Below are 27,714 nucleotides of genomic sequence, written 5' to 3'. Positions count from 1 at the left end.
AAACAGTTAGCCTACTAATAGCTGGTCTGTGGTAGTAAACTGGCAAAAAGACTAGCCTAGTCTATTAGTCTAGTCAAAATTCTGGAATCTTTGTACCGCATGGGAAATTATCCAGCAGCAGGCCTTTCCTAAAATAGAAACGCACCGCCCTCCATTGGTTTTCCCCACGGGAATTACAATACTGACAAACAGCGAACATTTAATACGTTTTTTATTAAGGTATTCATATGAAAGATAAGTTGTTAGCCAAAATTACAAAGAAATGTACTTTTACGAACAGTTGACTATCAAAAATGATCACAGCTCACTTTAGGAAACAGCAGAAGATTCCCTCAAATACCATGTGGAAACTTTGGTAACAATAATTTCCGCGGTTTAATCACAGCCTTAAAAACAAAACTGGTTACCGCTGACTTGTAGAGCCTCTCAAGAGAGGGGAAAAAAGAAGCAGAAGATAACGGACAGTTGACGAAGCCCGTGACCAGGAGCTCTCACCTGTCATCAGACTGACTGACACGATGTCACAGAGTAGGCCTACACGCCACTAGACGTTCTCACGCGCTACAGCATTATTTGTTAACAAATTAATTAGGCACTGCTGTATGCTGATATAAAATCCCCGGTAGGGGTCAATGCAAGGTAACCTTGTGAAACGCCTTTAAACTAAACACAGTTGTGCCGTTGTTGGAGACATTGAAATTATGTACCAAAATAAGCACCAATAAAAACATACAAACACAAATCCAGCTCATCTCTCTCAATGATAGGCCCTATTGCTAGTCAAAACTGTTGATGGGTAACAGAAAGAGTAAAATAAATAGCGTTTAAAAAGAAGTAAACAAAGTAAAACTAAATCATGCAAAATTAAAAAGAAGCATTCATATACAATACTATTATACTAATAATATTGTAAATGATCCCTCAAAAAAGGACACTCAATTTTGTGCAAAGACGGTCTTAATTTATGTCATTTGTGACCACTAGGAGTCACTCTTGGGCTTTTCTAATGCCACTAGAGAGTACTGTTACTGTGACAGGCTCTTGAGTAGCCTAATGTGGAAAATGAAATTCAACCTCCAACATTTTGACAGACATTGCTATGCCATATGTCCTAATTGTCTTTTGGCTTGGGGGAGGAATGCCAAGTTTGGAATGAAGCATGCTTGAAACCTGCTGTCAGGTTTGTGGCTTTGTTGTATTCTCAGGGCAGGTTGTCAAAAACAAGGTACAAAACACATGCTAATTCTAATGCTCTAATGGCCTGTTGGTTGAATTAGTCACTGGATGTAGGGATAATCTTAAACAGTCTTATTGCTTGAAGAGTCCGAAGCAGATGACAGCAACTTTGTGTTCTTTTCATTCTGTAACTGCGCCTTTTCTGTGGACATTTTATCTTGGTGAACAAAAGCATGCCTTCCTTTGGCTCTGGTCGAGCACCTCAGTAGTGCTTTGAAAATCAGGTAGGCCAGTTCAGCCACATTGAGCACAATGCAAATGGCAGAAGAACCCACCATGAAAATGGTGAAGACTGTCTTCTCTGTTGGTCGTGAGATAAAGCAGTCAACTTTATTGGGACAGGGCCACTGCTCACACTTCACAAGACGGGCCATCTGAAACCCATCGTAGACATAATACAGAGCGTACATGAATCCGGCCTCGAAAAGGAGCCGGAAGAACAGGCTGGAGGTGTAGGTCCACCACAGCGACCCAGTGATGGGTAGACGCCTCTTCTTCAAGCTCTCCAGGTCATCCCCTTTGACACCGCCACCTCGCTTGGCCAAAAGTCCTTTCTTTACATTGTGTTTGTGATATGCCACATGCATAACCACCAGCAAAGCCGGTGTAGACACAAAGATGAGCTGCAGGCACCAGAAACGGATGTGTGAGACTGGAAAGAAGTGGTCGTAGCAGACGTTTTTGCAGCCTGGCTGTTGTGTGTTACAGGTGAAGTCGGACTGCTCATCCCCCCAGACCGTTTCGGCGGCTATTACAAGGATGCTAATGCGGAAGATGAAGAGGACAGACAGCCAGATCTTTCCCAGGCTGGTGGAGTGTTTATTTACCCCTCCCAGCTGGGTATAAAGTGCTCCCCAACTCATCCTGTCTGCTGTTGCTCTCAGCTCCTAATCATCGAAAAGAAAGAGATGAATTTGATTTTGAGCAAGTAAATATATATATTCAAATTTAAACAATATGTAAAGTTCACACACTTATATTTAGTTTAAATTTACATTTCAGATGACAAAATATATTACAAAATAGACAAATTCTTAAAATACACTGAGAGTCTAGGACAAACTATTTTAATAATTAAGATTTTTGAATGTTTTTGAAAGACGTCTCTTATGCTCACCAAGGTTGATCATAAAATGCAGTAAAAATAGAAATAGCATATTAGAATGATTTCTGAAGGATCATCTGACACTGAAAACTGGAGTAATGACTGCTGAATTCTGCTTATCGGAGGAATAAATTAAAAAATTAAAAAATATTTTACAATAAAAAACAATTTTTAAATTGTAATAATATTTAACAACATTGTTTTGTAAACTTTGTATAATATTGCACTGATTTATTGTATTTCTGGTCAAATAAATGTAGTCTTAGTAAGCATAAGAGACTTCTTTAAAAAGCATATATTTTTTAATTCTTCCAAACTTTTGACCGGTAAGGTAAGCTTAAATGTTTATTCCTCAATCCTAATAACACAAACTATAATTATATGTCTTCAAAAAGACAAAACATATTGAATAAAAAATGCTTTCATTATGTTAATAACATTAATAAATCCTTTAATTCCTATTAAGAAATCCTTCATTCCATTTTTTTTTACACATTTTGGTAACTTTGCTTATATTTGGTCGAATTGAACATGTCAGAATTATCATATAATATCATCACAAAATTTGTGAAATGTCTGGCAGTTTTACAAAAGGAAATTTACCTGTTAGCCTACAAAATGATTTAGATCAAATCCATGATAGCCTATATATCCGTCCAGGTGAGTTAAAATTTGTACTTTCACTTGCGGAGTTTCTTTGTGGTCTTGAGAGTGAGATGAAGTGATTTGACTGAGGACAGTGAGCGCAAGTTTAGTGCTCTCTCGAGGAGAGGTGCACCTGACATCGGGCGGAGCCACGCATTAATTGGCAAGCGGCAAAACCGGAATGTTCCTGGAATACGTTGCGCGCCTCAGCTGATTACAGCAGGAGCGATCTAGTACAGTCGCGTCGCTAGCGTGTAGATGTGGTATTATGTTCAAACGTACAACATATCTTAACTTTCACACAATATATTTTTACTGTATTTCAGGTCATAAGTAAATAACCTACAGTGGCATAAAAAGTTTATTTATTTTATTTTTTAGCCCAACCGTTCAGGGGCCATGAAACGTAAGTAGTTTCTTTGCGCTTTTTTTTCTTAAACTCGTGTTCTTTTACTTACATTAGGTTAATACTTACATTTAAATGTAGGTAGAATAATTCAGTAAAGTTTAGCCCCACTAATCTGTCTCTGCATTATTTAACAAAATATCAAACCAAACAGTAGCTAATTTGAAGATATATATAGCTACAAACAATTTGCGAGCAAAACATTTAACAAAGATAAGTTTTATAGGTTTTAAAAGATAATTTTAATTCTTAAAGGGGTCATATGATGTTGCTAAAAATAACATTATTTTGTGTATTTGGTGTAATGAAATGTGTTTATGCGGTTTAAGGTTAAAAAAACACATAATTTTCCACCATAGACTGTATAAAAATATGGACGTACTGTCCGTGACGCCACCCCTAGATTTCCTAGGAGCTTTTTTGAAGCTCAAAGTGGGCGGAGCGGGCCGTCGCCATCTTGGCAGCGCGTCACTCCCAGATAATCGAAAATGGGCAGAGGCGGGAGGTTGAAACCACGCCCACCTAGCTCGACGGTGGTAACAGCAGCTGCAATCCACCTGTCACTCAAGTGGCCACGCCCTTAATTATGCAGAACCGTAAGGCTTAATATAATTTAAACGGTTATAAAAAAAAAAAAACTTTTATAAAGAATATCTCTTTGGATTTGAGACTTTAGTCTTTGCAACTTTATCTTCTTTATGCACCAAGAGCTTGTAACACTCCAAAGAGAAAGGAAAAATTGAAATCGCATCATATGACCCCTTTAATGTCATTTACTACGCCAGTGTTTACTCTGCTAGGACACCTGTGTGAATTGACATCATAGACTAAAAATCACCTTGACACCAGTCAGTTTAGTCATTGTTAGTTCTTCTGAGAAAAGCATTATTTATTTGCATCTGACACTTGGTTTGACATGTTATGACATTCATACATCTCAAGTTAAGTGTCCAAATACTTGTTGGGCTCAGCTCAGGTATGAGATTAATTCAGAAATGTCCCACGAGGAAGTTAAAAGTGAAAATACCATTCATTTTTAATTGCGTGTATTTTCCAAAAGGAAACATCAAAATTTTCTTATGCTGAGTCAAACACTCATTGGGGTGGATCAAGAAACGGGCTTTCCACTTGGAGATTGTTTTTATTTTCTCTTTAATTGTGAATTTCACATTACATTTATCATGAGCAAGAAAGTGCTATAGCTGTTTCAGTGAAACAAGTATTTGTCACAAATCTTACACTTAAAAATACTGGTAATGCATTAAAAAATTTAATTTATTATTAAATGAACCCTACAACCATTTCTGAGGTTAACTTTTGTTTTAGTAATTTTCTTCTATAATCAGTCATATTCTGTTGCCTGGAAGGGAAATATTTAACTTAGGACAACAATGGCTCAGATGATCCATAACCAATTCCATTCAGATATGGACTAGCCTCATTTCTTCAGCTTAGCTAGTTCCATCAGCAGATGATCTCTTCTCTCTCTCCTGACTGTGAGGTGCTCTTGTTCAGCAGGGATCAGCTCACAGATCTCCTAAAGTACATGATGAAATCTTTCATTTTATAATGATTACAAAAATTATTTAAAAACAACAACAACAACAAAACGATTATGGTTATTTGGGAAATCTGTCCAATTTAAGATTTCTAAAGCAACCGTTTCAAGAGATTTTCCACTAATTATTAATAATATTGATATTGCTTACTTTAACAATTCTAGCTGCTGGCTCTCCAGAAAAGTCAGGAACAGGCCCAAAAGTATTAAGAACCCTCTTCATGCCCTCACTGTAGCGCTGGAGATAGTCTTCCATACCTGGACAGACAAAACAATAAAAATGTGGTTTTGCATTTCTACAATACAGTAGTAACACAGTAGACCATAAAAGGTCTGATATTTTTCACGACTCTAATAACAACATATTACAGAAACAGTTTTGATCTATTTTAATTCATTTAAAATATATATATATATATATTTTATTTTATTGCTTTTTTTTCATATTTAGTATATCGAACACTGCTTTGTCCTTATGAATAACTGTGACACAAAAAGTATAATCAATTTGGAACAGTGTCCTAAATGACTGTAGTAACAGGTAACAGGTTTTCACAGACTGCTTAAGTAACAGGTTTTCACAGACTGCTTTTTCGCTGCCCCAAGCACCGCACCAAATTTTTTTCCATGCATGATGAAAACGAAAACTTCTCAGTGCTTAAATACAAAATTTCATTATGCCATTTAAAAAAAAAATAGCATAGCTTGCCTTCTGGTGCATTGAGATGCATGGTTTCAATGGGACCTATAAAAGCGTAGCGCATGCCCAAGCCCTCAGACATCACCAGGTCAATGTCCTTCACTGAAATCACTCCGTCCTGGATGAGAAGAAAGAGAAGTTCATTTGGCTACTCGCACTGAATTACACGCTTGGATGAAAGACAATGATTCTAAAAGTGGTTTACTGATGTTCTGATCTTCTAAACCTAAAATTACAGCTTCCTGCTTAGTAGTTTGTCCAGCCAACAAGGTTTGGTCCACCTGATTGAGAGGAAAATGGAGGTTGCCCCCCTTTTGTCCCATCTGAAGAGCACTAAAGCTGCTCCCACTGTATTGGGTTTCACTTATCATTTAACTCAGTGTCCTCTGAACAATGGGATGGTATGGCAGGGGGAGGCAAGTGTGGTTGTGCCAGGCTTTGGGCCCACTTTGCACTCATATTACCTGTGGCTACAGATACCTGTTGCCTGACTGTGCTGAAATCAAAGCTTGGATACAGAACGGGCAGTGGGGGATGAGTTTAGGAGGGGGACAGGGTGGTCTTTGTTCATTTCCTGCACGCAACAACGAGGCCGTTATCTCGGTGTCGCCAGGCGGCGGACTGGCTGGGGAAACCGAGAAAAGAGGCCTTTCCTCTACGGTAATCACCAGGGGCAGCCATTAGCTTTCCCAGCTGCTCTACTTTCCAGAGCTGGCTCTCTCTCAAAGAGCCGCCTGAACCCAAAGAGGAAGCATGAGTGGATTTGAGCTGCAAATCTGGCGTGTGGGGCACCGTCCAAACTTTAAATGTTCCTTATCATTAAACCCCCCCCCCCAAAACTAACCTCTTTTTCCCTAAATAAAACAACTAATTTAAAAGAACACACACACAAAAAATATAAGAGGCAAGTCCAGGAAAACATAAGTCTAAGTATAAAACCTATAGAACTCGACTTTAAAAAGTGTATGAGAGGCTTACGGAAGGCCTAAGGCATCTTTACACCAAGGACTTAAGGCTGCTCTGTGCCTGCTCAAAATTCAGCATAAAAACATAATGCCACATTAAAGCCAGACTAAATTATGCCTTCTGAGCAACATTAGAGTCATAAAGACTCCTAAATGCCATGTCAGAAGTGCTTCTCTGCCAGCTTTGCAGTGTAAGAAAAGGAATAGTTCATCCAAAAATGAAAATTCTGTCATCATTTACTCATCCTCTATTTGTTACAAACCTGTACGAGTTTCTTTCTTCTGCTGAACACAAACGGTTGATGCCCCCCACTGACTTCCAAAGTATTTTTTCCCAGGCTATAGACGTCAGTGGGGACCAGCAACTGTTTGATGATGGAATTTTCATTTTTGGGTGAACTATCCCTTTAAGCATTGATGATATTATGAACATCAGATCAAACTGGATTTTCAGCTAGTAATCAATATCCAAATGTCTGTGGGCATAGTTTTAGACTTAGATGTAACAGTTAGGTATTTGGGCCCATGACAACAACATGAACAGCTCACACATCTTATTATTCAACACAGTGAAGCATTAATAAACTCAAATAATATAATGCGAAATAAGACTTAAATTGAACAAAAGTGATGCAACATTTAACAAGTAACAGTCCCAGGTGGCCACAAAGGGTCTTTGAACAATATTTAACTTGTGTAAAACCAGCTTATGTAATTACTTCTTTTAGTTATCTAAACAAAAAACAGTATGAATTAATCAGTTTGCGTGCTGGTTTAACTGGTTCATCAACATGGCTTCTTTTAAAGCTCCATGTGACATAAACTTTTAACAGCTCAGACAGCAGATTCGTTTGAAATTCTTGAAAAGTATCTGCCTACAACTAAAAAGGAGGAGAGGTATTTCTGTCATTTAGAAGTTGACCCAAAACAGGATATGGATTTGTGCCTGAAATGGTGCATGTTTAATTTAGAAATTTAACTTTTCCATCTGACTGTGAGGAAATTACAAGACTTGGAAAATTATGTCAAGATCTCTCATAAGAAATGCTTGTTAAGAAATTAAATTCCTAACACACACAAACTGCATAGAAAACGTGAAAAATCAACCTGTAAATCATACTGATATTCCAGACAACTAAATTACTGAATTACCTCATCATCAATGATTGCACAATAACACTACTGAGGATGAAATGAAGAATAAGGCAAGAAAAAAATGGTTATAAGGAAAAACACTTATTTAGTGTAACAGCTAATAAAAGAGGAAAATCTTTATATATATAAAAATAAAAAACAACATCCCACTCTTCCTAAATGGTGGCATGATGAATAAGATCAATTGGTATATATATAAACATTGAAAATTATATTTACAACTAATGTGACATTTTGTCTTCAGCCTCATAAGATTTCCTTTAATTATGCCTCAGTTCAGTGGTTATAAATCTCTGAAAGGAGTAGAACCATCAAGTCAGTTAAAAAGGTCAAGTAAGAATAGCATATCATTTTCAGTGCTGCTATATAAGTTGTGAAATTGTCTCTAAAAACAAAAGCAGAATGGACAGGATACTTTATTGGACACACTGTACGTGCATCTGTAACCAGCTCAAAAGAGTAACAAATTTGACACAAGTGGTTCAAATTTTAACCTTTCGAATGTCACCAACTGTGATTAAGTCACAGCGTGTTCTTATGTATTAACAACACAAGGGCTTTTTCTTTTGTAAGGAACCTCTGTTTTAGTTTTACTTTTACTTTATTGAGAACAGTCTTCTGGGGTTTTCCTGATATGTCAAACTACTGAATTTTATTTATTTATTTTTTTTTCTGTCATAATTTACCCATTTGTTTTTTTTCTGCTCACTGTTATTATATGAAAAAGTGTAGTATGAACATTCTGCTAAATATCTGTTCCACAGAAGAAATCATGCAGGTTTGAAACAACATACTGTAAAGGGTGAGTAAATTATTATATTAAGTGATAATGATAATAATGAATCCATGCAATTATTCACAAAGGTTTGGTTTATCTGTTACTTATGTAGGACAGAAGTATGTAGACACCCCCTCCTAAATAACGGGTTTGGCTATTTCAGCTTCACCCATTACTAACAGTGGATAAAATTAAGCATGCAGTTATTTAAGTTTTGGACATGCTTTAGGATTATTTGATATGCCAATAGCAAACCAGCCCCCATCACCCACCAGTACCTGACCTCACTCACGTTTGTGCCTGAATGAGAGCAGCTAGTAGAAAACCTTCCCAGAAGCTGTTAGAGAGGGCTATTAACTATTAAATGTTTTATATAAACTATAAATGTTTTATATAAACTTAAAAAAATGTTTTTATTAAATGCTCACAAGCACATGAGTGTGGTGTCCATATTAATTTGGACACGTAGTGTATTATGGTGGCTGGTTTTTGAGTTTCTGTCAGAGCAGTAACTGCTGTTGTGAAGTGTACTCTACCCCGACCCATACAAAGCTCTCCAGGGACCAAATACAAAGACACAATGCCATATTGCAACAAAAACCACAATTTCAAAAAAATGGGTAACAATGATGTTATTATGTACGACTGGCTACAACTACAGTTAGGATTAAGGGTTCTGACCTATGAACTTTGCCATTATGCATATTAATAAAAACAGTTTTGTGATGATGCCTCCATAATACGCCCTGGACAGAACACACAATTTTGTGTTTCGTCTTTAAATGTCAATTACTTGACAGAATAATGAACAGTCACTCTAAAAATAAGTTCAAAGTGAGGTGTCCATTGTTTGTGGAAGTGCTTTCTTGACTCTGCTTTTTGTTCATGCTTGTGGGCAGTGCCGAGAAGGGTTTGGTTTTTAAAGTGGATCGCCTAACTCTACCCCATGTTCATTTGATACACTGTAATACAGGTGTACTGTCTAACCAGGACAAAACCACCAGTATGAGGAAAGATAAGCTGGCTGTTCTAAAAGTTTCTCAAGAGAAACAAAGAAAAGAGATGTTTTTTTCCCCTTCTCTCAATCGGTCATTTGTAAACATAGTGCGATAAGACTACGGATGTTGCAATGCTTTCCATTTTAACAAATACAATAGTCTCTGTTCATTCCTTCCTTCCTCTAATTTAATTTTCCTTTCTTTCTAAAAACAGAGTGTAACAGAGACATTAAAAAATGAAAATTCTGTCATCATTTTCTCACCAGACAGGTGCTGGTCCCCATTGACTTCCATAGTATGGAAAAAAAAATAAAAAAAATAAACAGCTACATTTGATAAATAAAATTGTGTTTCAAACTATTTTTTATTGAATTTTTTAATTCTATTTTTAAATTGAACTGACAGGACATAACTGACACAACTATTTTAGTATACACTACCATTCAAAAATTGGGGGTTGGTAATTTTTAAAATGTTTATTTTTAATTTTTATATATATACTTTTTTGTGGAAACCGTAATACTTTTTTCAGGATTCTTTGATGGATAAACAGTTCAAAAGAACAACATTTATTTGAAACAGTACATTTTTGTAACAATGTAAGTCTTTCTGGTCACTTTTGAGCAATTTAATGTATCCTGCTGAACAAAAGTATAAATTTCTTTCAAAAGAATAAAGAAAAAACATTCTTACTGACTTCAAACATTTGAATGGTAGTGTACATATAATGTATAATAAAACAGTCTACTATTGTTTATATTATCTACTGTTTATAGAATTATTTTATTAATGGCTTTGAACACGGTTCTTTCAACAATCCACATGATTGTCACGCATCTTTCTATCTTGCCTTTTTGCGTATATTATACAGCACAGTAGAGATTTGACATGAAAGAATGGGTAGGTAGTCAAAACATTATGCAGTATAACCATGACTCTAACTGATATGTGGTTTAGTTCCATGGCTCAACCAACCTGAACCAACCTCCAGGACTCGGCTATGATGGCATATTGAACACGGTTCAATGCGAAACCATCAATCTCCTTGCTGAGTCGCACAGGTGCCTGTCCGACTTCCGTCATCAGTGAGTAAGCAACATCCATTACAGCAGGCACTGTTTCGGGGTGTGGCACCAGCTCCACCAGACGCACATAGTAGGGCGGGTTTACCTGTGAGGTTCAAAACAAGAAGGAAATGACACTAGTTTATCTGCCCCCGAACACAGACAAAGCACTATACCAATGTGTTTACCAGAGCTATAGATAATGGCCTTGTATTGAACTTCTTTCCCACTATGAAGGTCTCTCTGACTAAATGTCTGACCACAAATGCTTGGCATTCATGATTAAACATTCACTAAATGCAGGTGAAGGTGAACTATTTGCCTCACACTGCTCTGAAGGACAACACGACCAGCAAGACCTTTCTGCTCATGAGATCAGAGTAGAATTTCCGTTAAGCATGGAAGGATTCAAAGTCCAGTAAAGCCCTCTTGGCCTAAAACAATTATCTCCATTCTTCACTACAGGCTGCTAAATCAGGGCTGATAAGAAAAACCTGACATGTCCATGTAAATAATGCTTTCATTAAATAAATATAAACCGTAAAACTAAAACCAAAACATGAATGTTGTAAGAACACTTGAAAATAATAATTGCTATTAGGGGTAATTGCAGAAGTTTACATTTAGGGGGATTTTAGGTTTAGCCCTTAATAAGATCTTAAAGGGGTCATATAATGCTTTTAAAAATATCATTATTTTGTGTATTTGGTGTAACAGAATATGTTGACATGCTTTAATGTTCAAAAAACACATTATTTTTCAAATACTGTACATTATTGTAGGTCCTCTATGCCCCGCCTCTCTCAAACACGTTGTTTTCTACAAAGCCCCTCCTTCCGACAAGCGCAGTCTGCTCTGATTGGCCAACTGACCCAGTGCATTGTGATTGGCCGAAAACCGCAAGCACTCGTCGGAAATGTAACACCCCTTACCATAATCACGAGCTTCATCTTTCAAAATAAATGTAAAGACAGTAAATAATGTCATTAGTTTTACCATCAGTTCAAGCCCGAAAGGGCAACAGAGTCGCGTGACAGACACAGTAATGATGCAGTACACAAGCCGCGGTTAAGACAGCTGACGTGCTATGATTTCTGACAGGCAGTTCAATCTCCTGTGATGTGACCCTGTTCCCCAGTAGATATGTGGGGTGTGTTAGAACGAGCCGTTTTAGGGGGGCGTGGCAGAGTCTTAACTTTGATAAAGAATATCTCTTTGGTTTTGAGACTTTAGTCTTTGCAACTTCAGGGATCTTATCTATGCACAATCAGCTTGTAACACTCCAAAGAGAAAGGAAAACTTGAAATCGCATCATATGACCCCTTTAACCAATACCACATCTAGACCAATAAAAAGACATATTGGTCTAGATGTGTTTTGCTTTGAATGGAAGATGTTGCAGGTTCAAACCAAAGCCAAAATGTATGCACCGGAATCATAGACTGTAAAAAAGACGGACGACGCACCTTCATTCACTTCCATTGAAGAAAAGTGAAGCCGCCATTGTCCCAATAGGGCGCGGCCATATTGCGCTGATTTGGGACCAGAGTCTGCGCAGTAGAGAGCGAAGTGGAGCCGCGTCCCGCCCACACTCCCGCAGAGTCAATCGCAAACACACGCCCCTGATCCTTTTTTAAATTAGCCTGACTGGTCCAATTCTTGTCTGCTGATTTTTCGTATAAGAGGCTTGTGTTAAAATAAGGTAAATACAACTCCAATCTCTTCCTGAAGATCCCGAAAAAGTCAGTTGGCGCCTCAGTTCGCTCAGAGAAGCTGTCAGTCTCAGCTGTCAATCATGACGTCACACTCCCGTTTTTATAGCATCACATAACTAACTAAAACCAAACTTATTTTAAAAACGAACACCCTAACTTATATCAGCGTGATAAAATCTACATCAAATGACATAAACCATGTTTGAAAACAAAATATTTAAAGTGAAATTTAATTATTTAGTTTGTCTCACTAGATTACCTGGAGAGGGCGGGGTTTATGACCTATACTGGGACCAGCCACCTGGGGGCGATCGAAACGCGATGGCTTCACTTTTGAGGACTAGTGCGGCACACTTGGGACCGGAACAAACAAAAACTGGACTGAAGTATATGCATATGAAATGGATTGATCTTTTTTATTTTAAATCAGTTTAAAAAATGATTTTCATTATTTCTTTTTGCATCATAATTTCTTCCAAAAAATGTAAAATGCCTAAAAATTAAATTTGAGTCTCACCTTTTCAATGTCGCCTCAAACTTGTGTTCCCCCACAGTGTATATATAATATAATCTCTCACGGACTATAATTATAACTAACCGGATGAGAAATGATGCACCGAGTTCGGTTCTGGACACAAGAGAACACGTTGCTTGGCATCAGGCAGGAAGTGGAGCTGCTGAGAATCACACTTTCTGTGACAAGATTCTCCACCTCATGGAAGACAGTCTGCTTTGCTTCCAGGTCCTCAAATACACACTCCTATTCACAGAAAACACAGAGGACACGAGCAGTTGATGGTCAACCATATAGCAAAGGGACTGTATGAAATGTACTATAATTAAAGCTGTAGCAACATTTTTCCCATAAGAGCACAGAAAGGAACAAGGAAATTCAAGAGCGGAAAAAATGAATGACAGTGGAATGTGCTGAAAAAATTATGACCTGAATAGTTATAAAAGGACCTTAACTTCCCAATGCTGATAAAACAAACAGGAATATTCACTCATGCCTCTTTGCTTATTTAGCAGAAAAACTTTTTAGTAGTCAGAGTTGCAATGAAACTGAAGTAACGACAGATATTTTCTTCCACATTGAGACGTACATGCGAAATGAGTGAGTGAAGTGAATGGTGAATTTTCACTTCATGCTGACTTTAAGAATGTGGAGATTTTAGAAAAAAACAATAGACAACAAATCACAAGCATACAAACCGCTAAAATAAATAATATAATGTTAAATAATGGTATATTATAATATCGCCAATACAGCAGTGCAAATACAGTAGTATCAGCAGCACATACCAGGACCACGCGTCATTAAATGCTGACATCATCATAACTGGGACAAACAGAAACCATCAGCTGTCAATGAATGTAGTACTCAGGAAAAATGCATGATCAGATCATCCATCTTTATTATTAAAAAAAATGACTTTCCAATAGCAAACAGTGGCTTGGCTCCTAAGTGTTCAGTACATTTTAATAATGAAACACGGGTGCAATTCCAATAGTTAATCACATTAGTAAGTAACTTAGTAAGAGAGACATTATGGAATGTTCAAACCGTTTCAGACGTAAAACCACAAATAAGTCTTTTGGTTCCATGTGCTTTGTACAGTGACTAAAAAATTAAATGTGAAATAATGCACTTTCTTCTTCTCACATGAAATAATTTTGTTCCATACATATCAGGGAGATGTTTATCCTCTGTTTCCCAGTTACATTTTTGGGTCAACAGGAAGTCATCTACATTTAAGGGGGAAACCATACCTGGACAAAGAAAGCTCCCTCTAGGGCCTGCTGCAGGTCATCATGACTGCTGAGAAGACTCAACTGCTGTGCAGCCGTGAGATTTCCTCTCAGCATTTTGGCTTGCTGAAGCTCCTCAAGCTGTTTCCTGCTCACACACAAAAACACAATATTCAGCTTAAAAATTCAACAAAATGTGTACAAAATCTGTCCGCTGTTCTGTCCAAATACAGTGTTTCAATCATGGTTTATGATTGATAACAAGACATCTTTTGCAGGTGTAAGTTATGTCTTTCAAAAACTACTTTTTACTGAAGCAACTCTGCATGCATTACAGAAGATCTGTCATTCCAGCATTTTAGTGAGGGTACCTACACTGTAAAAAATGATTTTACTGAAGTTGTAAATAAAAGAAAGATTATTGTAGAGTGTTTTACAAGAAAACACTATTTCAGTTTTTCTACTTCAAAATGTCATGTTTAATTCAATGTGTTTGTGAAATTTACTAGCAATTTCTGAGGGAAGTTTGTTTCTACACCTATTTTTTCCATTGTAATTTCATATCTAGGAAATAGAAAGCCCTACAACTCCCTCTGGTCACAGAAGAAGTGAATCAAGGAAGAGAGTTATTTAACACAACATCAACAGATATGGAAAGACAGTACCAAAATATGCTTTAGAAAACTTTAATTTGTGCATACTTTTTTTTTCTGCATATTATGCCCTCTCTTTTATTCTATTTATATCCTCAGATCATTGGTTTATGTAGGTTGTGCCCTCAAAATGGGTCCCAAACCTGCTCAGACAAAAGTTGAGCAGTGATGCTAAAGGGAGAGAATTTGACTGAAGGGTCAACAGGTCATTTTTCTTTCCTGATTTCCACTGACCTGATCTCTGTGATGGCCCCTGATGCTTGTCCTGGTTCGTTGTCATAGATCTTGACCTTGTATCCTCCACTCAGGAACACCATGGCCCAGGAGCGGCCGATCAGCCCACTTTATGATGCCACATACCATACAATTAGAAAAAAAAGAGACAGCATTGTAAGTAAGTCAAATATAAAGAGAAAACATTAGTGAAAATCAATGCATTATCTACATACCAAAATTAGGAACATGTCTGAGACTACTTAAACAGAAACTTTAATATCGCAAAGAACTTTATTGCAGGACAAATATTAATTCAAAGTTTAAAGACTTTGATGTCCATGCATGAAAAAAAAAATCCTGTAAAATAGTCAGAGTAATAATAACCTTCAACGTCAATAACATTATTTGCACATGACAAACCTACCCAAAATGTCAAATAAGCGCAAATACCGACTCACGTGCTCATTTTATTTTGGTCATAAATCATTGCACTGTTCATTTTTCACATGCACTATTCTGATATGGAGTAATACATCTATTCATAAACACTATCACAGTAGAGTTCAAAGTCCACTCAGCTATTCTCTTATGCAATCTCAGGAACATGTCTGCCAAAATTGACAGACTGACTTAAACAAGGTAACTCTTACCTTCCGACAACGGTAATAATCTTTCCTTTTAATGAAGTCATCGCAGTCTCGTTTACAAATGTCAAAACTCAGTCAGCTAACATTACTTTACAGGAACCCCAATATCACCAGACTTCAGGTTATGCGCACTAAAGACAGGCGGAGCTACGGCGTCTCGCACGCTCCAAAATACATCAGGACTTTTACAGTAGGATAATTCCTTGGATTGGAGTGCAGAAGACGATCAAACGTGCATTTAGAAATGTAATATTAAAAAAACATAGACACAAATATAATCAATGAAATAACCAATAGCGAAACAGAGTTAAGTCGCCAGTGTGTAGCCTATGGCAATCCGTCTCTGTATCCTAGCAACGACCGATGTGTCGCTCAACAGCTTAACGTTAGTTAGCGAGCTCTAGCTGCTGTTGGGCTATATACACGGTTTTCCAGGATATTTAAATGTAATACGGCTATTAATTTGCACTTTTTTTCAGAAAGCAAACTGATCTGCTAACCAGGTAAGTGAAACTATCATAATTCACAAACCTCAGATGTTGGCAGTTACATTGTGTACGAGATACGTGGTATGGTCGCGAACTAGCCGTGCAAACGAACTTGTGATCAGTGTTGTCAGGCAATGGTTTTTAAAGAGTAACTCGCATATTTATTCAAAATAATGCCTACAAGTTGTAAGAGTTGCTTCTTTTCTTTCTTGTTTTATAGATGTTCTCACTGTATAGTTTGGATAAAGTGTCTCCATTGTTGCCTGAAAAAGGCATTAGCCTTATATTCTTAAATTATTGTAATTTGCCTGTTTATTAAACATATAAACAACAAATATAGCATTCACATCAAAAGACTTGCATGAGTTTTTGTTTTGTTTCAGATGGACAACGTGCATCTTGTCCCAGAGGAAGAGGAGGATGATTTGTATACTGGCTACAATGATTACAATCCGACTTTTGACGGAGAGGTGCACAAATACTTAGACCTTAGACATGCATTTATTGAATTTCATAGTTTGCTTTTATGCATAATGATTTTCCTGTCCCTGCAGGACCTTCACAATGATGAGGGCTTTCAGCAGGCAGTCAGGACTAGTCATGGCAGAAGACCACCAGTAAGTTATATTGCACCTGCTGATTAAGCTGCTGTATAAAACGTCAAGCACACCAGAAATAATAGACACTAAATTTATTTATTAAATATTTTTAGATGACCGCAAAATATCCTGGCACTGCCATTGGAGGGCGACCGATTGGAACAGCTTATGGCGTAAGTAAAGCATATGGATTTACACCGAGTGAAAATTCAATAGCTTAAGTTAGAATGATAGCATGTTAGAATGTGCAATGTCTCATAATCAGGAAGACAGCTGTCAGGGCAGGAAAGGTGAAGGTCTCCAAGAGGTGAGAGATTATACAGTCAGAATCATTCAGGACGGTCAAATCAAATAGCTAGGAAAACAAACACATTTCTGGTTGACTGTATTGAATTAATTTCATGGTTCGATGAGGGACTGTGAAGCTGTTTGCCAGATGTTGGTAGTATATTGATGCTGTTTGTTTTCCTTTTATGTCTATATATTTCTGATGTTAATATCTAGTCTCGGATGCCTGTTGGCACTGCTATGGGAAGGCCTATGACTGGAGCTGTTCAGGTGGGAAAAATCTCTTGTTTATTTGCCCTTTATGTCATATCATATGCAATGAAATTTTATGAATCTTTCTGTGTTTGTGTGTTGTACAGGATGGTGCGGCTCGTCCCATGACTGCAGTGCGAGCAGCAGGATATTCGTCATCTATAGCTAGAGGTACTTTCACACATGAAACCCATTTCCACATGTGCTGTTCAGACACATTATGCTTGAAATACACTTACTGTCTCATAATGATATTTGATTCATACAACTTCTGAGTTGGTGAAAAATATGATAGGTTCTTTCATTTTAATTGTTTGAATTTCCAGGCTCAGTGTTTGATCCACTGGGACAATCAAAAGGACCGGCCCCTCCATTAGAAACAAGGAATGAAGACACGTATGCATCCCTATGCTTTCATAGTGCTTGAGAAGCCATTGACAAGTTTTGTTTACTAGATCCCACTTGACGTCTTTAGTTTTACTCGGAGATGTACACATTTTTGTGTACATTCTAATAGTTTTCTCGTTCAGTCCAGAGGAAAAGATAAAGATCCTCGAAAAGAAGGTGAATGATTTGATAGAGGAGAGCTGTCTCGCTCATGCTCGTGGGGATCTTCAGCTGGTAGGTATAGCTTTATAACTGCTTTAAGTGATTTTATAGAATTGACATTTATCTGATGAATTATCTTTTTTTTTACAGTCTTTAGAGAAAGCCAAGGAGGCTGGCAGGAAGGAAAGGGCTTTGGTGAGACAGAGAGAACAAACAGGCACTGCAGACCACATCAATCTGGATCTGACCTACTCCGTAAGTTCATTGCTCCATATAAAAATACATGTCTTGACTGAAAACTGAAAGTTCACACGACTCTTTTATGCTTTGTTCAGGTGTTGTTTAATTTAGCAAACCAATATGCCAATAATGACATGTACACCGAGGCCTTGAACACTTACCAAGTCATTGTGAAGAACAAAATGTTCAGTAATGCCGGTAAGCAAATTTCAAATTTGTTTTAAAATATCTCATATTCACTCCGCTTTGATATAAGTGCGTTTCTATTATCAGATTTTCTGTAACTGCTTACCCTACTATAGGACGATTGAAAGTGAACATGGCAAATATCTATTTTAAGCAAAAGAACTACACAAAGGCAATCAAATTTTACCGCATGGCTTTGGATCAGATCTCAAATGCCCACAATGCAATGAGGTCAGTACTTGTAGTTGCAGCTGTTGTGTGAGCTGTTTTGCACCGATCAATTTATGCAGGTCTTGGGCAATTTGATGTGTTTTTCAACATGTATAGTTTATCTTACTATATAGGATCAAGATCATGCAGAACATTGGAGTTGTGTTCATACATATGGGCCAGTACTCCGATGCCATCACATCCTTTGAGTACATCATGAGTGAGAACCCCAACATTAAGACAGGCTTCAACCTCATCCTATGTTACTATGCCATTGGAGACCGTGAGAGGATGAAAAAAGCTTTTCAGAAACTCATTTGTGTGCCTCTCGGTATTGATGATGATGACAAGTATATTCCTCCAAATGTGAGTGTATAGTTTAAATACTTGTTAGTCATATATTTGAACTGAATTCTGTCTTATTTATTATTTTATTTATTTTTTTATTTTTTTATTTTAGGATGACCCTCATGCAAACATGGTGATTGAGGCTATAAAGAACGATAAGCTTCACCAAATGGAAAGGGAGAGGTATTATTAAACATTCTGTTGGATCTATAATACTTCAGCTTTGCATGTATTATTCTTAGAATGTTTTTTCAGTATTTTTGTTTTGTTTTTCCTTCTAGGAAAGCACTAGCAGAAAAATACATTATGACCTCAGCCAAATTTATCGCTCCAGCCATTGAGTCGTCATTTGCAGCTGGGTTTGACTGGTGAGTTATTTATACTACTGTTCATAAGTTTGGGTCATTCTTTTCATCAAAGAATCCTCAAAACACAATTGTTTTTAACATTGACAACAATATTAAATGTTTCTTGCGAAGCAAATTAGCATATTTAAAATTATTTCTGAAGAATCGCTGGGTGACTGAAGACTGGAGTAATGGCTGCTGAATATTCAGCTTTTCCATCACAGGAATAAATGAAATGTTTTAAATTGATTAAAATAGAAAACAGCTATTTTACATTGTAATAATATTTCACAATATTACTGTTTTTTGTATTTTTGTTAAAAATGTAGTCTTGGTGAGCAGAAGAGACTTAGTTCAAAAACATAAAAAAAGGTATCACTTTACAATAAGGTTCATTAGTTAACATGAGCTAAGCATGAACAATACTTCTACAGCATTTATTAATCTTAGCTAATGTTAATTTCAACATTTACTAATGCATTATTAAAATCAAAAGTTGTTCTTGTTAGCATTAGTTAATGCACTGTGAATTAACATGAACTAAACAAAGATGAATAAATACTGTAATAAATGTATTGTTCATCGTTTGATCATGTAAAATGTATTGTTCATTGTTTGTTCAACATTAACTAATGGAACCTTATTGTAAAGTGTTACCAAAAAAAAAATACTTAGCCGAAACTTTTAAATGGTAGTGTGTGTATTCCACAAGAGGGCGTTAAAGGGCAAGACTTGCCCATGACATTCCATTAACAATATTTATGAATTATTTATTTTGAATATTATAATTCATTATTATTAGTTAAGACCATTTATAATAGACTAAAGTAAACCATCCAAAGAGTTTGTCCTAAAGCTTAATTTGGTACTTTTTCAGGTGTGTGGACATGGTGAAGGGTTCACAATACGTGGAGCTTGCAAATGACTTGGAGATCAATAAAGCTATTACATACTTAAGACAGAGGGACTTCAGACAGGTAGATGGGTCCCTGGAGACACACTCAAATTATGTTGCATTTGATATTTTACCACAGAACAGAGCGATATTGCTCTATGTCTGTGTGGAACCCTTGTTTATGTCTTATAACACTTTACACTTTCAATGGTCCATTTTATTTTGTTTTCTTGCCTGTCCATCTGCATGACTATTGAGGCTGAGGTATGTTTGTGTTGTTGGAGAACATGTGTGTGTCTTTCTGCTGTAGGCCTTGTGTATATGTGTGCTGATATTGTGTTGTGTTGCATTGCTTCTGTCATTTCATGTAGCAGCAAATGTAATGTGATGTAACTCAAGTGTATTTAGGTATTATTCACATAAATAATCTACTTATGTCAATAATTTCCTTGAAGTCGCTATGAATATGCTTAATCAACAGTGTTTTGTTTTGTTTCCAGGCAGTCGAGACGCTAAAGATGTTTGAGAAGAAGGACAGTCGGGTAAAAAGTGCTGCTGCCACTAATCTTTCTTTTCTTTACTTTTTGGTGAGTACATCACTATAAAGCATTGACCTCAAAAAACTGGTCATTGCTGTATTTATCACAGTGTGTTATAAGGTTCTCACAGACGTGCTCTTGTTTTGTTGCTTGCATCTGCCTATTTATGTGTCTTCTCCAGGAAAAGGATTATGACCAGGCTGACCGCTATGCTGAACTTGCCATGAGTGCCGACCGCTACAACCCTGCTGCCCTCGTTAACAAAGGCAACACAGAATTTGTGAAGGAGGACTATGAGAAAGCAGCAGAGTTTTATAAGGAGGCTCTTCATAATGACTCGTCCTGCACTGAAGCTCTTTATAACTTAGGTCAGCCATCACAAACTTGACATCCTAAAGGTTACATCACATGAGATTTACATAAATTCGTACTTTAAAGGGATAGTTCACCCAAAAATGAAAATTCTGTCATTAATTACTCACCCTCGTGCTGTTCCAAACCCGTAAGACCTTCGTTCATCTTCGGAACATAATTTAAGATATTTTTGATTAAATCTGAGGGCTCTCTGACCCTCCCATAGACAGCAAGGTAACTACCACGTTCAAGATCCAGAAAAGTACCAAGATGATCGACAAAGTAGTCCGTGTGACATCAGTGGTTCAACTGTAAAGTTACGAAGCTACGAGAATACTTTTTTGCGCAAAGAAAACAAAAATAACGCCTGATCTGGGTCAGCGCCGGTGCCGCCACACGCTCGCGTATATGGTACTGTCGTGAACGCTAACCTGTTTGTTTTCTTTGCGCAAAAAAGTATTCTCGTAGCTTCGTAACTTTACAGTTGAACCACTGATGTCACACGGACTACTTTGTCGATCATCTTGGTACTTTTCTGAACCTTGAACGTGGTAGTTACCTTGCTGTCTATGGGAGAGTCAGAGAGCCCTCAGATTTCATCAAAAATATCTTAAATTGTGTTCCGAAGATGAACGAAGGTCTTACGGGTTTGAAACAACACGAGGGTGAGTAATTAATGACAGAATTTTCATTTTTGGGTGAACTAACCCTTTAACTTTTCTACATTTTAAATGTTTCAGCTGACACCGAGACTTTATATCAATAATGTAAGTAATTTTAAAGCAGAAATCTCTATATCCCCATGCAGGTTTGACCTATAAGAGGCTGGGTAGACTGGAGGAAGCCCTGGACTGCTTCCTCAAACTGCATGCTATCCTCAGAAACAGTGCTCAGGTCATGTACCAGCTGGCTAATCTGTATCCTTCCTTAAAATGTCAGTTTTCAGAAGTTTTATTGAATGAAAGTCTGTTCTGTGATGGTTTTCGTAATTTCAGTTGCGAAGAAATAGAATGACATAAGTATGGTAAGTTTAGGTTAATTTGCTTGTTAAGAGTCATATTCCTTAAGCAGCTTTAGATATGAGATGTTGGAGGACCCTCATCAGGCCATTGAATGGCTGATGCAGCTCACAAGTGTGACCCCCACAGATGCTCAGGTGTTGGCCAAACTGGGAGACCTTTATGATAATGAAGGAGACAAGTCTCAGGCCTTCCAGTACTATTATGAGGTAAAAAAATAAAATAAAAAGGCCACTGCAAAATATTACATGCTCATCAGTCACATTTCAAGTGATGTTTGTATAAAATGTGCAGGACTAGAAGTGCCACTTAAAAATAAAAACAAGGAATCAATGATGATTTGTTTATTTTTTTAATGAATTATTATTTTTTTTTTTTTACAAATATATGTTTTTAATAAAAAAGTTTAATTCATGTTTTAAAATGTAGTTAAATGTTACTAATATAATAATAAATCATTAATTATTAACTGTAATGTTTTTAAATTATAAAATGACTTGTTTAAATTTATTAATTCATTTCAAATTGCAAAATAAATACACATATTTAAATTGTGTTTTAATTAATGTTTAATATTTTATTTCACAGTTATTTAAGAAAGCATATAAGACATGCATAAGTGCCTATAAATCAGATCGCAGTTCAGATTTCAGTGGATGATTCATGGGTATTTGAATTACTCTAAAGAAAGAGAACTGACAGTAATAATAATAATTAAATTGTATTGTTTTTTTTTCAGTCGTATAGGTATTTTCCCTCAAATATTAGTGTCATTGAATGGCTGGGAGCATATTACATTGACACCCAGTTCTGTGAAAAAGCTATTCAGTACTTTGAGAGAGCAACCCTCATTCAGTAAGTTACTAAATCATATTTATCATGAATATTCTGCATGTATCTGGAGATATTTATTTTCATAACTTTTCATGAATTTCAGACCGACACAGGTGAAGTGGCAGCTGATGGTGGCTAGCTGTTACAGGAGAAGTGGTATGAACTTGACAATAATACATTTAACCATGAGCTGTCATCTCAGTGCCTTCAAATATAGTTTTCATTTGTTTTCAGGGAATTATCAGAAGGCACTTGAGACCTACAAGGACATTCATCGGAAATTTCCTGAAAATGTCGAATGTAATGTGCTCTGCAGTTGTTTTATTTTGATTTTCTGTGCCCATCTAGTGGCTCTGCATCTCATGTCATTATCTATTGGCCAGGTCTACGCTTCCTAGTCAGGCTGTGCACAGATATGGGACTAAAAGAGGTGCAGGATTATGCCACCAAACTCAAGAAAGTTGAAAAAATGAAGGAGATCAGAGAGCAGGTACCCTGATTTCTCTCATACTGTTTAAATGGATGAAAATAGTTGAGTGGAAATTAGGAGTGAACAAAAAAACACAACTGTCTCGAGGGATACTCAGGAACGACTGTCTTTAAATCAAGTGTGGAGAGTTTCAAAGTTTAGAGTTTAGAACAAGAGAGAGAGATTATCTGTGTTTCTTCTTCACCTGTTCCTTTAGCCAGGAAACCTATGGTCAGTTATTGAGGAACATGTTTGTTGGACTGTATGTAAAGTATTTGAAGCTATACCTTAAAGAAAAGAGCTGGAGAATATTTGACAGCGTGCTGTTATTGACACACACAGAGGGTGAGATCTGGGAGGGACAGCAGTGCTCGAGGCCGCAGGGAAGGCAGCGCTGGCAGTGGTGAGTGGACAGTTTGAACTCAACCTCATCGATCAACCTTTAAAACGAAATACTAGTCATTAACTGAATACATGCTTCTACTTTACTTTTTCCATCGACCTCAACCTGTAATCTGCCTCTGTTGGTAAACAGGAAATACTTCAAACCTTACACGCACTCTCCCTAAGAAACCCAGTGGTATGACTGTAATTCCCCTAATATAGCGTCCAGGTGGACAAGCTTAGTGGAGACTGCTAGCCCTGTGATGTGATTTTTCAAAAAGAGAAAGCATGTGTCTTAGACACCCGTTCCCTAAATCAAATGATTTAGACATTTTAATTCAACAACTGCACTTTAGACTTTTGGTTTGTGATTTGTTTTGAATTTATAGTGTAGTAATATTTTATTTGATTACAAATTTGATTTCTCTTCTGGGACATCAGATGTGGATCTCTTGTCAGGTGATGTCCAGTTATCAGGTTCAGGCAGTGCTGGGTTCAAAGGTCATGCAGCACACTCATTTTCAAACAAGTGACTGTTATCAGCCTCTTACTGCATCTCACTGCTCTCTTCTTCCAACACTTCTTTTCACGTCTTTAACACATTAGGATGCGGCTCAAACCCCAAGAAGCCCAGTGGTATGATCACTCCCTGCCTCAGTAGAATAGAGCAGACATGATAGGAAGCTACTTTATTATGAAGGTGGTTGGTTTTATAATGGATTTGATTTGAGTTCTTCATAAATGTCATTTAGTAATAATTCTCATTACTCTGGAAAATAAGAAAAGTAATGGGATACATACATTCAAAGGTTTGGGGTCAGTAAGATTTTTTCATGACTCAAGAAGTCTCTTATGATCAACAAGGCTGCATTTATTTGTTCAAATGTATAACAGTAAAAACTGTAATATTGTGAAATATTATTACAATTTAAAATAACTTTTCTTATTTAATATATTTTAAAATGTTATTTATGCAAAGCTAAATTTTCAGCAGCCATTACGTCAGTCTTCGGTGTCACATGATCCTTCAGAAATAATTATAATATGCTAATTTGCTGCTCAAGAAACATCTCTTCTTATTATCAATGTTGAAAACAGTTGTGCTGCTTAATATTTTTGTGCAAACTGTGATACATTATTTGATGAACAGAAAATTCAAAAGAACAGCATTTATTTGAAATGGTAGACTTTTACGTTGTTAAAAAATATTTCTCTCACTTTGGATCTTGCTGAATAACATCTGTGCTGCTTTTTTAAACTTTCTATTTTTGATGAAATTTTAGAAGAACATCATTCATTTGAAATACAAGTGTTTCGTAAAATTATTAACTATACTGTCACTTTCGATCAATTGAATGCGTCGTTGCTGAATAAAAAAACTTTTCTAAAAAAAATAAAAAAACCCTACTGACCTCAAACTTTTCAATGGTAGTTTAATTGTTTTACAGCCAGTCAGACAAAGCATATAGTCACATCCATGAAATCACTCATATTGGGACAGATCTGAAATCTTTTTCTAATCTGCATTCTCTTTATATTGTAAGCTTCATCTTCATTTTGTTAGCAGTCTGTCATTCTCTTTTATTTTTTATCTCTGTTATTCTCTGTTCATGGCTGTGCACTTGAAAGGGAGCAGCTCAAGCCCCATCAATACCCCTCCTCTGAGAGCCAGTGGTATGACTACACACACTACAGAAATACATTAGAGGAAGAGCTCACACGCTCCTCCTGTACAGCTACAAAACAAGCATGGCATTGCATTCTGCTCATTAATAAACTGCTGCTACTGCACCCGTTAGTCAGCTTTGTTACAGATGCCATTCATTCCTCACATTCTGCCCTGCAGTCATAACTGAACTCAACATGTAATGCTAAGTTTACTGTTTTATTCACAAATAATCTTCATTGTTGTATAGCGCAATCTAATTTGTAGGCCTCAGCTCTCGGCTCTCTGTCTTGCCTTTCCACTGTCTCTTCAGAGTTCTGTCTTCTGCTTTTTCCTTTCTATTCTCTGCAGTTTCTCGCTCAGAAGCTAAGTATAGTCCTTTGCTGGAGCAGGGCAGAGGTATGTACTGTATTTCACTATACAGTTTAGATGATCAATCCTCTGGATGATTAAACACAAAAATCTCATAGCTGCACGCTTCATGGAAAACTTCAAACCCATTGCCGAGTCCATATGTCAAAATTTTGTTGTAATGCCTGTAGTTCCCCGTAAATAAATTAAATCTGAGCACAATAGAGAGCAAACATGTGCTGTGAAAGCCCTATATGCCAAAACCACTGTTTCCAGGGAATATCCCACTCTCACTGACAGAGTGTTTCCAGCAACTTCTTTCTGTTTGCAAAGCACTGAGTGCAAATAAACCAGTGAAATATTTCACAAGTACACTCCTGAACAACAGTATCCAAGTATCAGAGTGCTTGATCTCAACGTTTTCTTACTGTACTCTTCTGAAGATGTTTTTATGAATACAAACAATAGAAGTACTCAGAGGCAGTGTTTTTTTTAGCTTTATGTAATGTGATAAATGTTTCTTTTGATTCTGGCTTGATTCCTCAGTTAGGTGTACATGGTAGGAAAAACTACTGTATGTCAGCAAAAGGTTTTTCATTTTAATGCCTTTGTGTTTTGTCGCTGGGATGTTTAAAGATCCCATAGTTACCTGCCTGCCAGACTCCAGTCTCACATCTGCCCCTCAGCACTCTGTTCCTGTCGTCACAGCTGAGATGTGAAATGCAGCTGTGTGCCGTTGTCTTTATGCACCAAAAATGCTTTCCATAATGCAAGTCATATGGTTGCAGAGTGAACTCGCTTTAATTGGGATTCTAGTGGCACATAGCCTTTGCTTCAAGTGCAAGCTGGAGCTGTTGTTTTTCATGCTTTTTTGTTTTGTTTATCAGCATTCATCGTAGCGTATAAGCATGGCTTACATTGCCGATGGTGGCAACTCAAATGCGAATGCCTTGTTTTCTTCTGTTCAGAAGAATCTGACCAGACACTACTGTAAAATAACTCTCACTCCAGAAATGTTTGCAACTCCAACTTGGGCTTTTTGGGTGTGTTTTCTCAGACAGTGGACAGAGCAACCATGGCACCAGTGCTAAGGGTGAGAGGCTTAGCGTTAAACTGAAAACTCTTCCAGGGTCCAATGAGCCCTATGAGGCCAGCACTCAGCAGGAAATAGGTGAGAAACAACATCACTCATCATTTTCAAGGAGATTCTTGTCATTGTGACTGATAAACAATCTAATAAAGATAAAATCGTGGTAGAATAATTAATTTTTTCAGTAAACAAACAGTAGTGAATGAAGCTTGCAATACCAAGGTTTAATTCTCATGGAATGTGTGACCTGATGAAATGTACACTTTGAGTGCAGTTACTTGGATAAAAGCATCTACCAAATGCATACATGTTAAATGTATGATGATAAATTATTATTACATTTCCCTGTTACCTGGCTGGCTTATTTCATAGCTTTAATAATTTCCTGGAAAGAAAGAAGGAAAGAAAGCTTCTAGCCTGGTCTGTGCTTATTAAAATGTATTGCTTCCATTGTATTCATCATTTTAGATGCTTCGTATGTCGATCCTTTGGGGCCTCAAATGCAGGGACCAAAAACTGCAGCAAGGAAACGCACTGAGGAAGACGAGTTTGCTGATGAAGAGCTGGGAGATGACTTACTGCCTGAGTGATGTGTGCAACAGTTATCAATTCAGTAGAAAATCTGATATATATCAAGGCACTAGATTTTTCTGTATTTTATAGCACTGTATTTTTAGTAGTACTAAAAATACCAGTTCTTCATGCCCAGGGATTTTATATCTCATTGCATTATGCTTTACTATATTTTGTAATAGTAGTGCATTGTGTGTGTATATGTATAATTACATTTAGAAAAAAATACAGCTTATTCAAAATTATTTAATTCATTTTGTGCATTGAAATGTAAAGATATCAACTTTTGTATGCCCTGCAAACAGTGAAGCTAAAGACATTGTAAGTGTGAAATATTAAAGCACAGTATAAGACTTTTCTTTGGAATCTGATGATTCAATCTCTTAAATATCTAAAAGAAATACAGAACATTCCAGGAGAAAAAAAAACCATCAGTGTGAGAT

The 27,714-nt window shown here is 36.9% G+C and overlaps 3 protein-coding genes across 14 annotated transcripts; 1 reads left to right on the top strand and 2 right to left on the bottom strand.

Moving 5' to 3' along the window:
- Positions 1 to 1,106: 1,106 nt before the first annotated feature.
- Positions 1,107 to 3,041, bottom strand: gjb8 (gap junction protein beta 8). Its single transcript, XM_016517438.1, has 2 exons — positions 2,945 to 3,041; positions 1,107 to 2,123 (listed from the first exon to the last, which is right to left on the bottom strand). Exon 2 carries the CDS (start codon positions 2,097 to 2,099, stop codon positions 1,299 to 1,301), a length of 801 nt encoding a protein of 266 aa, XP_016372924.1. The 5' UTR covers positions 2,100 to 2,123; positions 2,945 to 3,041; the 3' UTR covers positions 1,107 to 1,298.
- Positions 3,042 to 4,337: 1,296 nt separating this feature from the next.
- Positions 4,338 to 15,655, bottom strand: LOC107712274 (lambda-crystallin homolog). 3 transcript variants are annotated; one of them, XM_016517474.1, is made up of 8 exons: positions 15,594 to 15,655; positions 14,962 to 15,069; positions 14,096 to 14,222; positions 12,924 to 13,085; positions 10,522 to 10,716; positions 5,660 to 5,768; positions 5,102 to 5,208; positions 4,338 to 4,929 (listed from the first exon to the last, which is right to left on the bottom strand). In XM_016517474.1, exons 1-8 carry the CDS (start codon positions 15,632 to 15,634, stop codon positions 4,831 to 4,833), a joined length of 948 nt encoding a protein of 315 aa, XP_016372960.1. In that variant the 5' UTR covers positions 15,635 to 15,655; the 3' UTR covers positions 4,338 to 4,830. The 3 variants fall into 3 exon arrangements, with proteins under 3 accessions (XP_016372960.1, XP_016372958.1, XP_016372959.1); XM_016517472.1 differs by lacking the exon at positions 15,594 to 15,655 and adding an exon at positions 15,402 to 15,565 and having other exon boundaries at positions 4,339 to 4,929; XM_016517473.1 differs by lacking the exon at positions 15,594 to 15,655 and adding an exon at positions 15,368 to 15,390 and having other exon boundaries at positions 4,339 to 4,929.
- On the top strand, positions 15,634 to 27,647 carry LOC107712272 (intraflagellar transport protein 88 homolog). Of its 10 annotated transcripts, none has more exons than XM_016517463.1 (32): positions 15,634 to 16,093; positions 16,462 to 16,548; positions 16,633 to 16,695; positions 16,791 to 16,850; positions 17,182 to 17,235; positions 17,325 to 17,388; positions 17,544 to 17,613; positions 17,748 to 17,838; positions 17,917 to 18,021; positions 18,102 to 18,204; positions 18,309 to 18,423; positions 18,537 to 18,768; positions 18,863 to 18,933; positions 19,032 to 19,118; positions 19,975 to 20,074; positions 20,251 to 20,256; positions 20,493 to 20,579; positions 20,713 to 20,899; positions 21,694 to 21,802; positions 21,963 to 22,113; positions 22,644 to 22,759; positions 22,842 to 22,894; positions 22,973 to 23,038; positions 23,122 to 23,228; positions 23,550 to 23,610; positions 23,743 to 23,787; positions 24,051 to 24,092; positions 24,198 to 24,227; positions 25,221 to 25,265; positions 25,609 to 25,656; positions 26,666 to 26,779; positions 27,167 to 27,647. In XM_016517463.1, the coding sequence occupies exons 2-32, from the start codon at positions 16,462 to 16,464 to the stop codon at positions 27,286 to 27,288; spliced, it is 2,691 nt and encodes an 896-aa protein (XP_016372949.1). In that variant the 5' UTR covers positions 15,634 to 16,093; the 3' UTR covers positions 27,289 to 27,647. The 10 variants fall into 10 exon arrangements, with proteins under 10 accessions (XP_016372949.1, XP_016372947.1, XP_016372948.1 ...); XM_016517461.1 differs by having other exon boundaries at positions 24,033 to 24,092; XM_016517462.1 differs by lacking the exon at positions 20,251 to 20,256 and having other exon boundaries at positions 24,033 to 24,092.
- The last annotated feature ends 67 nt before the right edge of the window (positions 27,648 to 27,714 follow it).

This window comes from Sinocyclocheilus rhinocerous, unplaced genomic scaffold, assembly GCF_001515625.1.
Source record: "Sinocyclocheilus rhinocerous isolate Xijiao unplaced genomic scaffold, SAMN03320098_v1.1 scaffold2583, whole genome shotgun sequence".
Taxonomy (NCBI): Eukaryota; Metazoa; Chordata; class Actinopteri; order Cypriniformes; family Cyprinidae; genus Sinocyclocheilus; species Sinocyclocheilus rhinocerous.
This window is presented reverse-complemented; position numbering and strand designations above follow the sequence as displayed.

Coding starts and splice junctions, on each gene's coding strand:
- gjb8 (XM_016517438.1), bottom strand. CDS start 2,099: ATGAGTTGGGGAGCACTTTATACCCAGCTGGGAGGGGTAAATAAACAC.
- LOC107712274 (XM_016517474.1), bottom strand. CDS start 15,634: ATGACTTCATTAAAAGGAAAGATTATTACCGTTGTCGGAAG. Junction 5,769..10,521: donor AGTCCTGGAGGTTGGTTCAG/GTTGGTTGAGCC, acceptor CTTCTCATCCAG/GACGGAGTGATTTCAGTGAA. Junction 5,209..5,659: donor GCATCTCAATGCACCAGAAG/GCAAGCTATGCT, acceptor TTGTCTGTCCAG/GTATGGAAGACTATCTCCAG.
- LOC107712272 (XM_016517461.1), top strand. CDS start 16,462: ATGGACAACGTGCATCTTGTCCCAGAGGAAGAGGAGGATGATTTGTAT. Junction 16,696..16,790: donor GTCATGGCAGAAGACCACCA/GTAAGTTATATT, acceptor AAATATTTTTAG/ATGACCGCAAAATATCCTGG. Junction 18,424..18,536: donor AATGCCCACAATGCAATGAG/GTCAGTACTTGT, acceptor CTTACTATATAG/GATCAAGATCATGCAGAACA.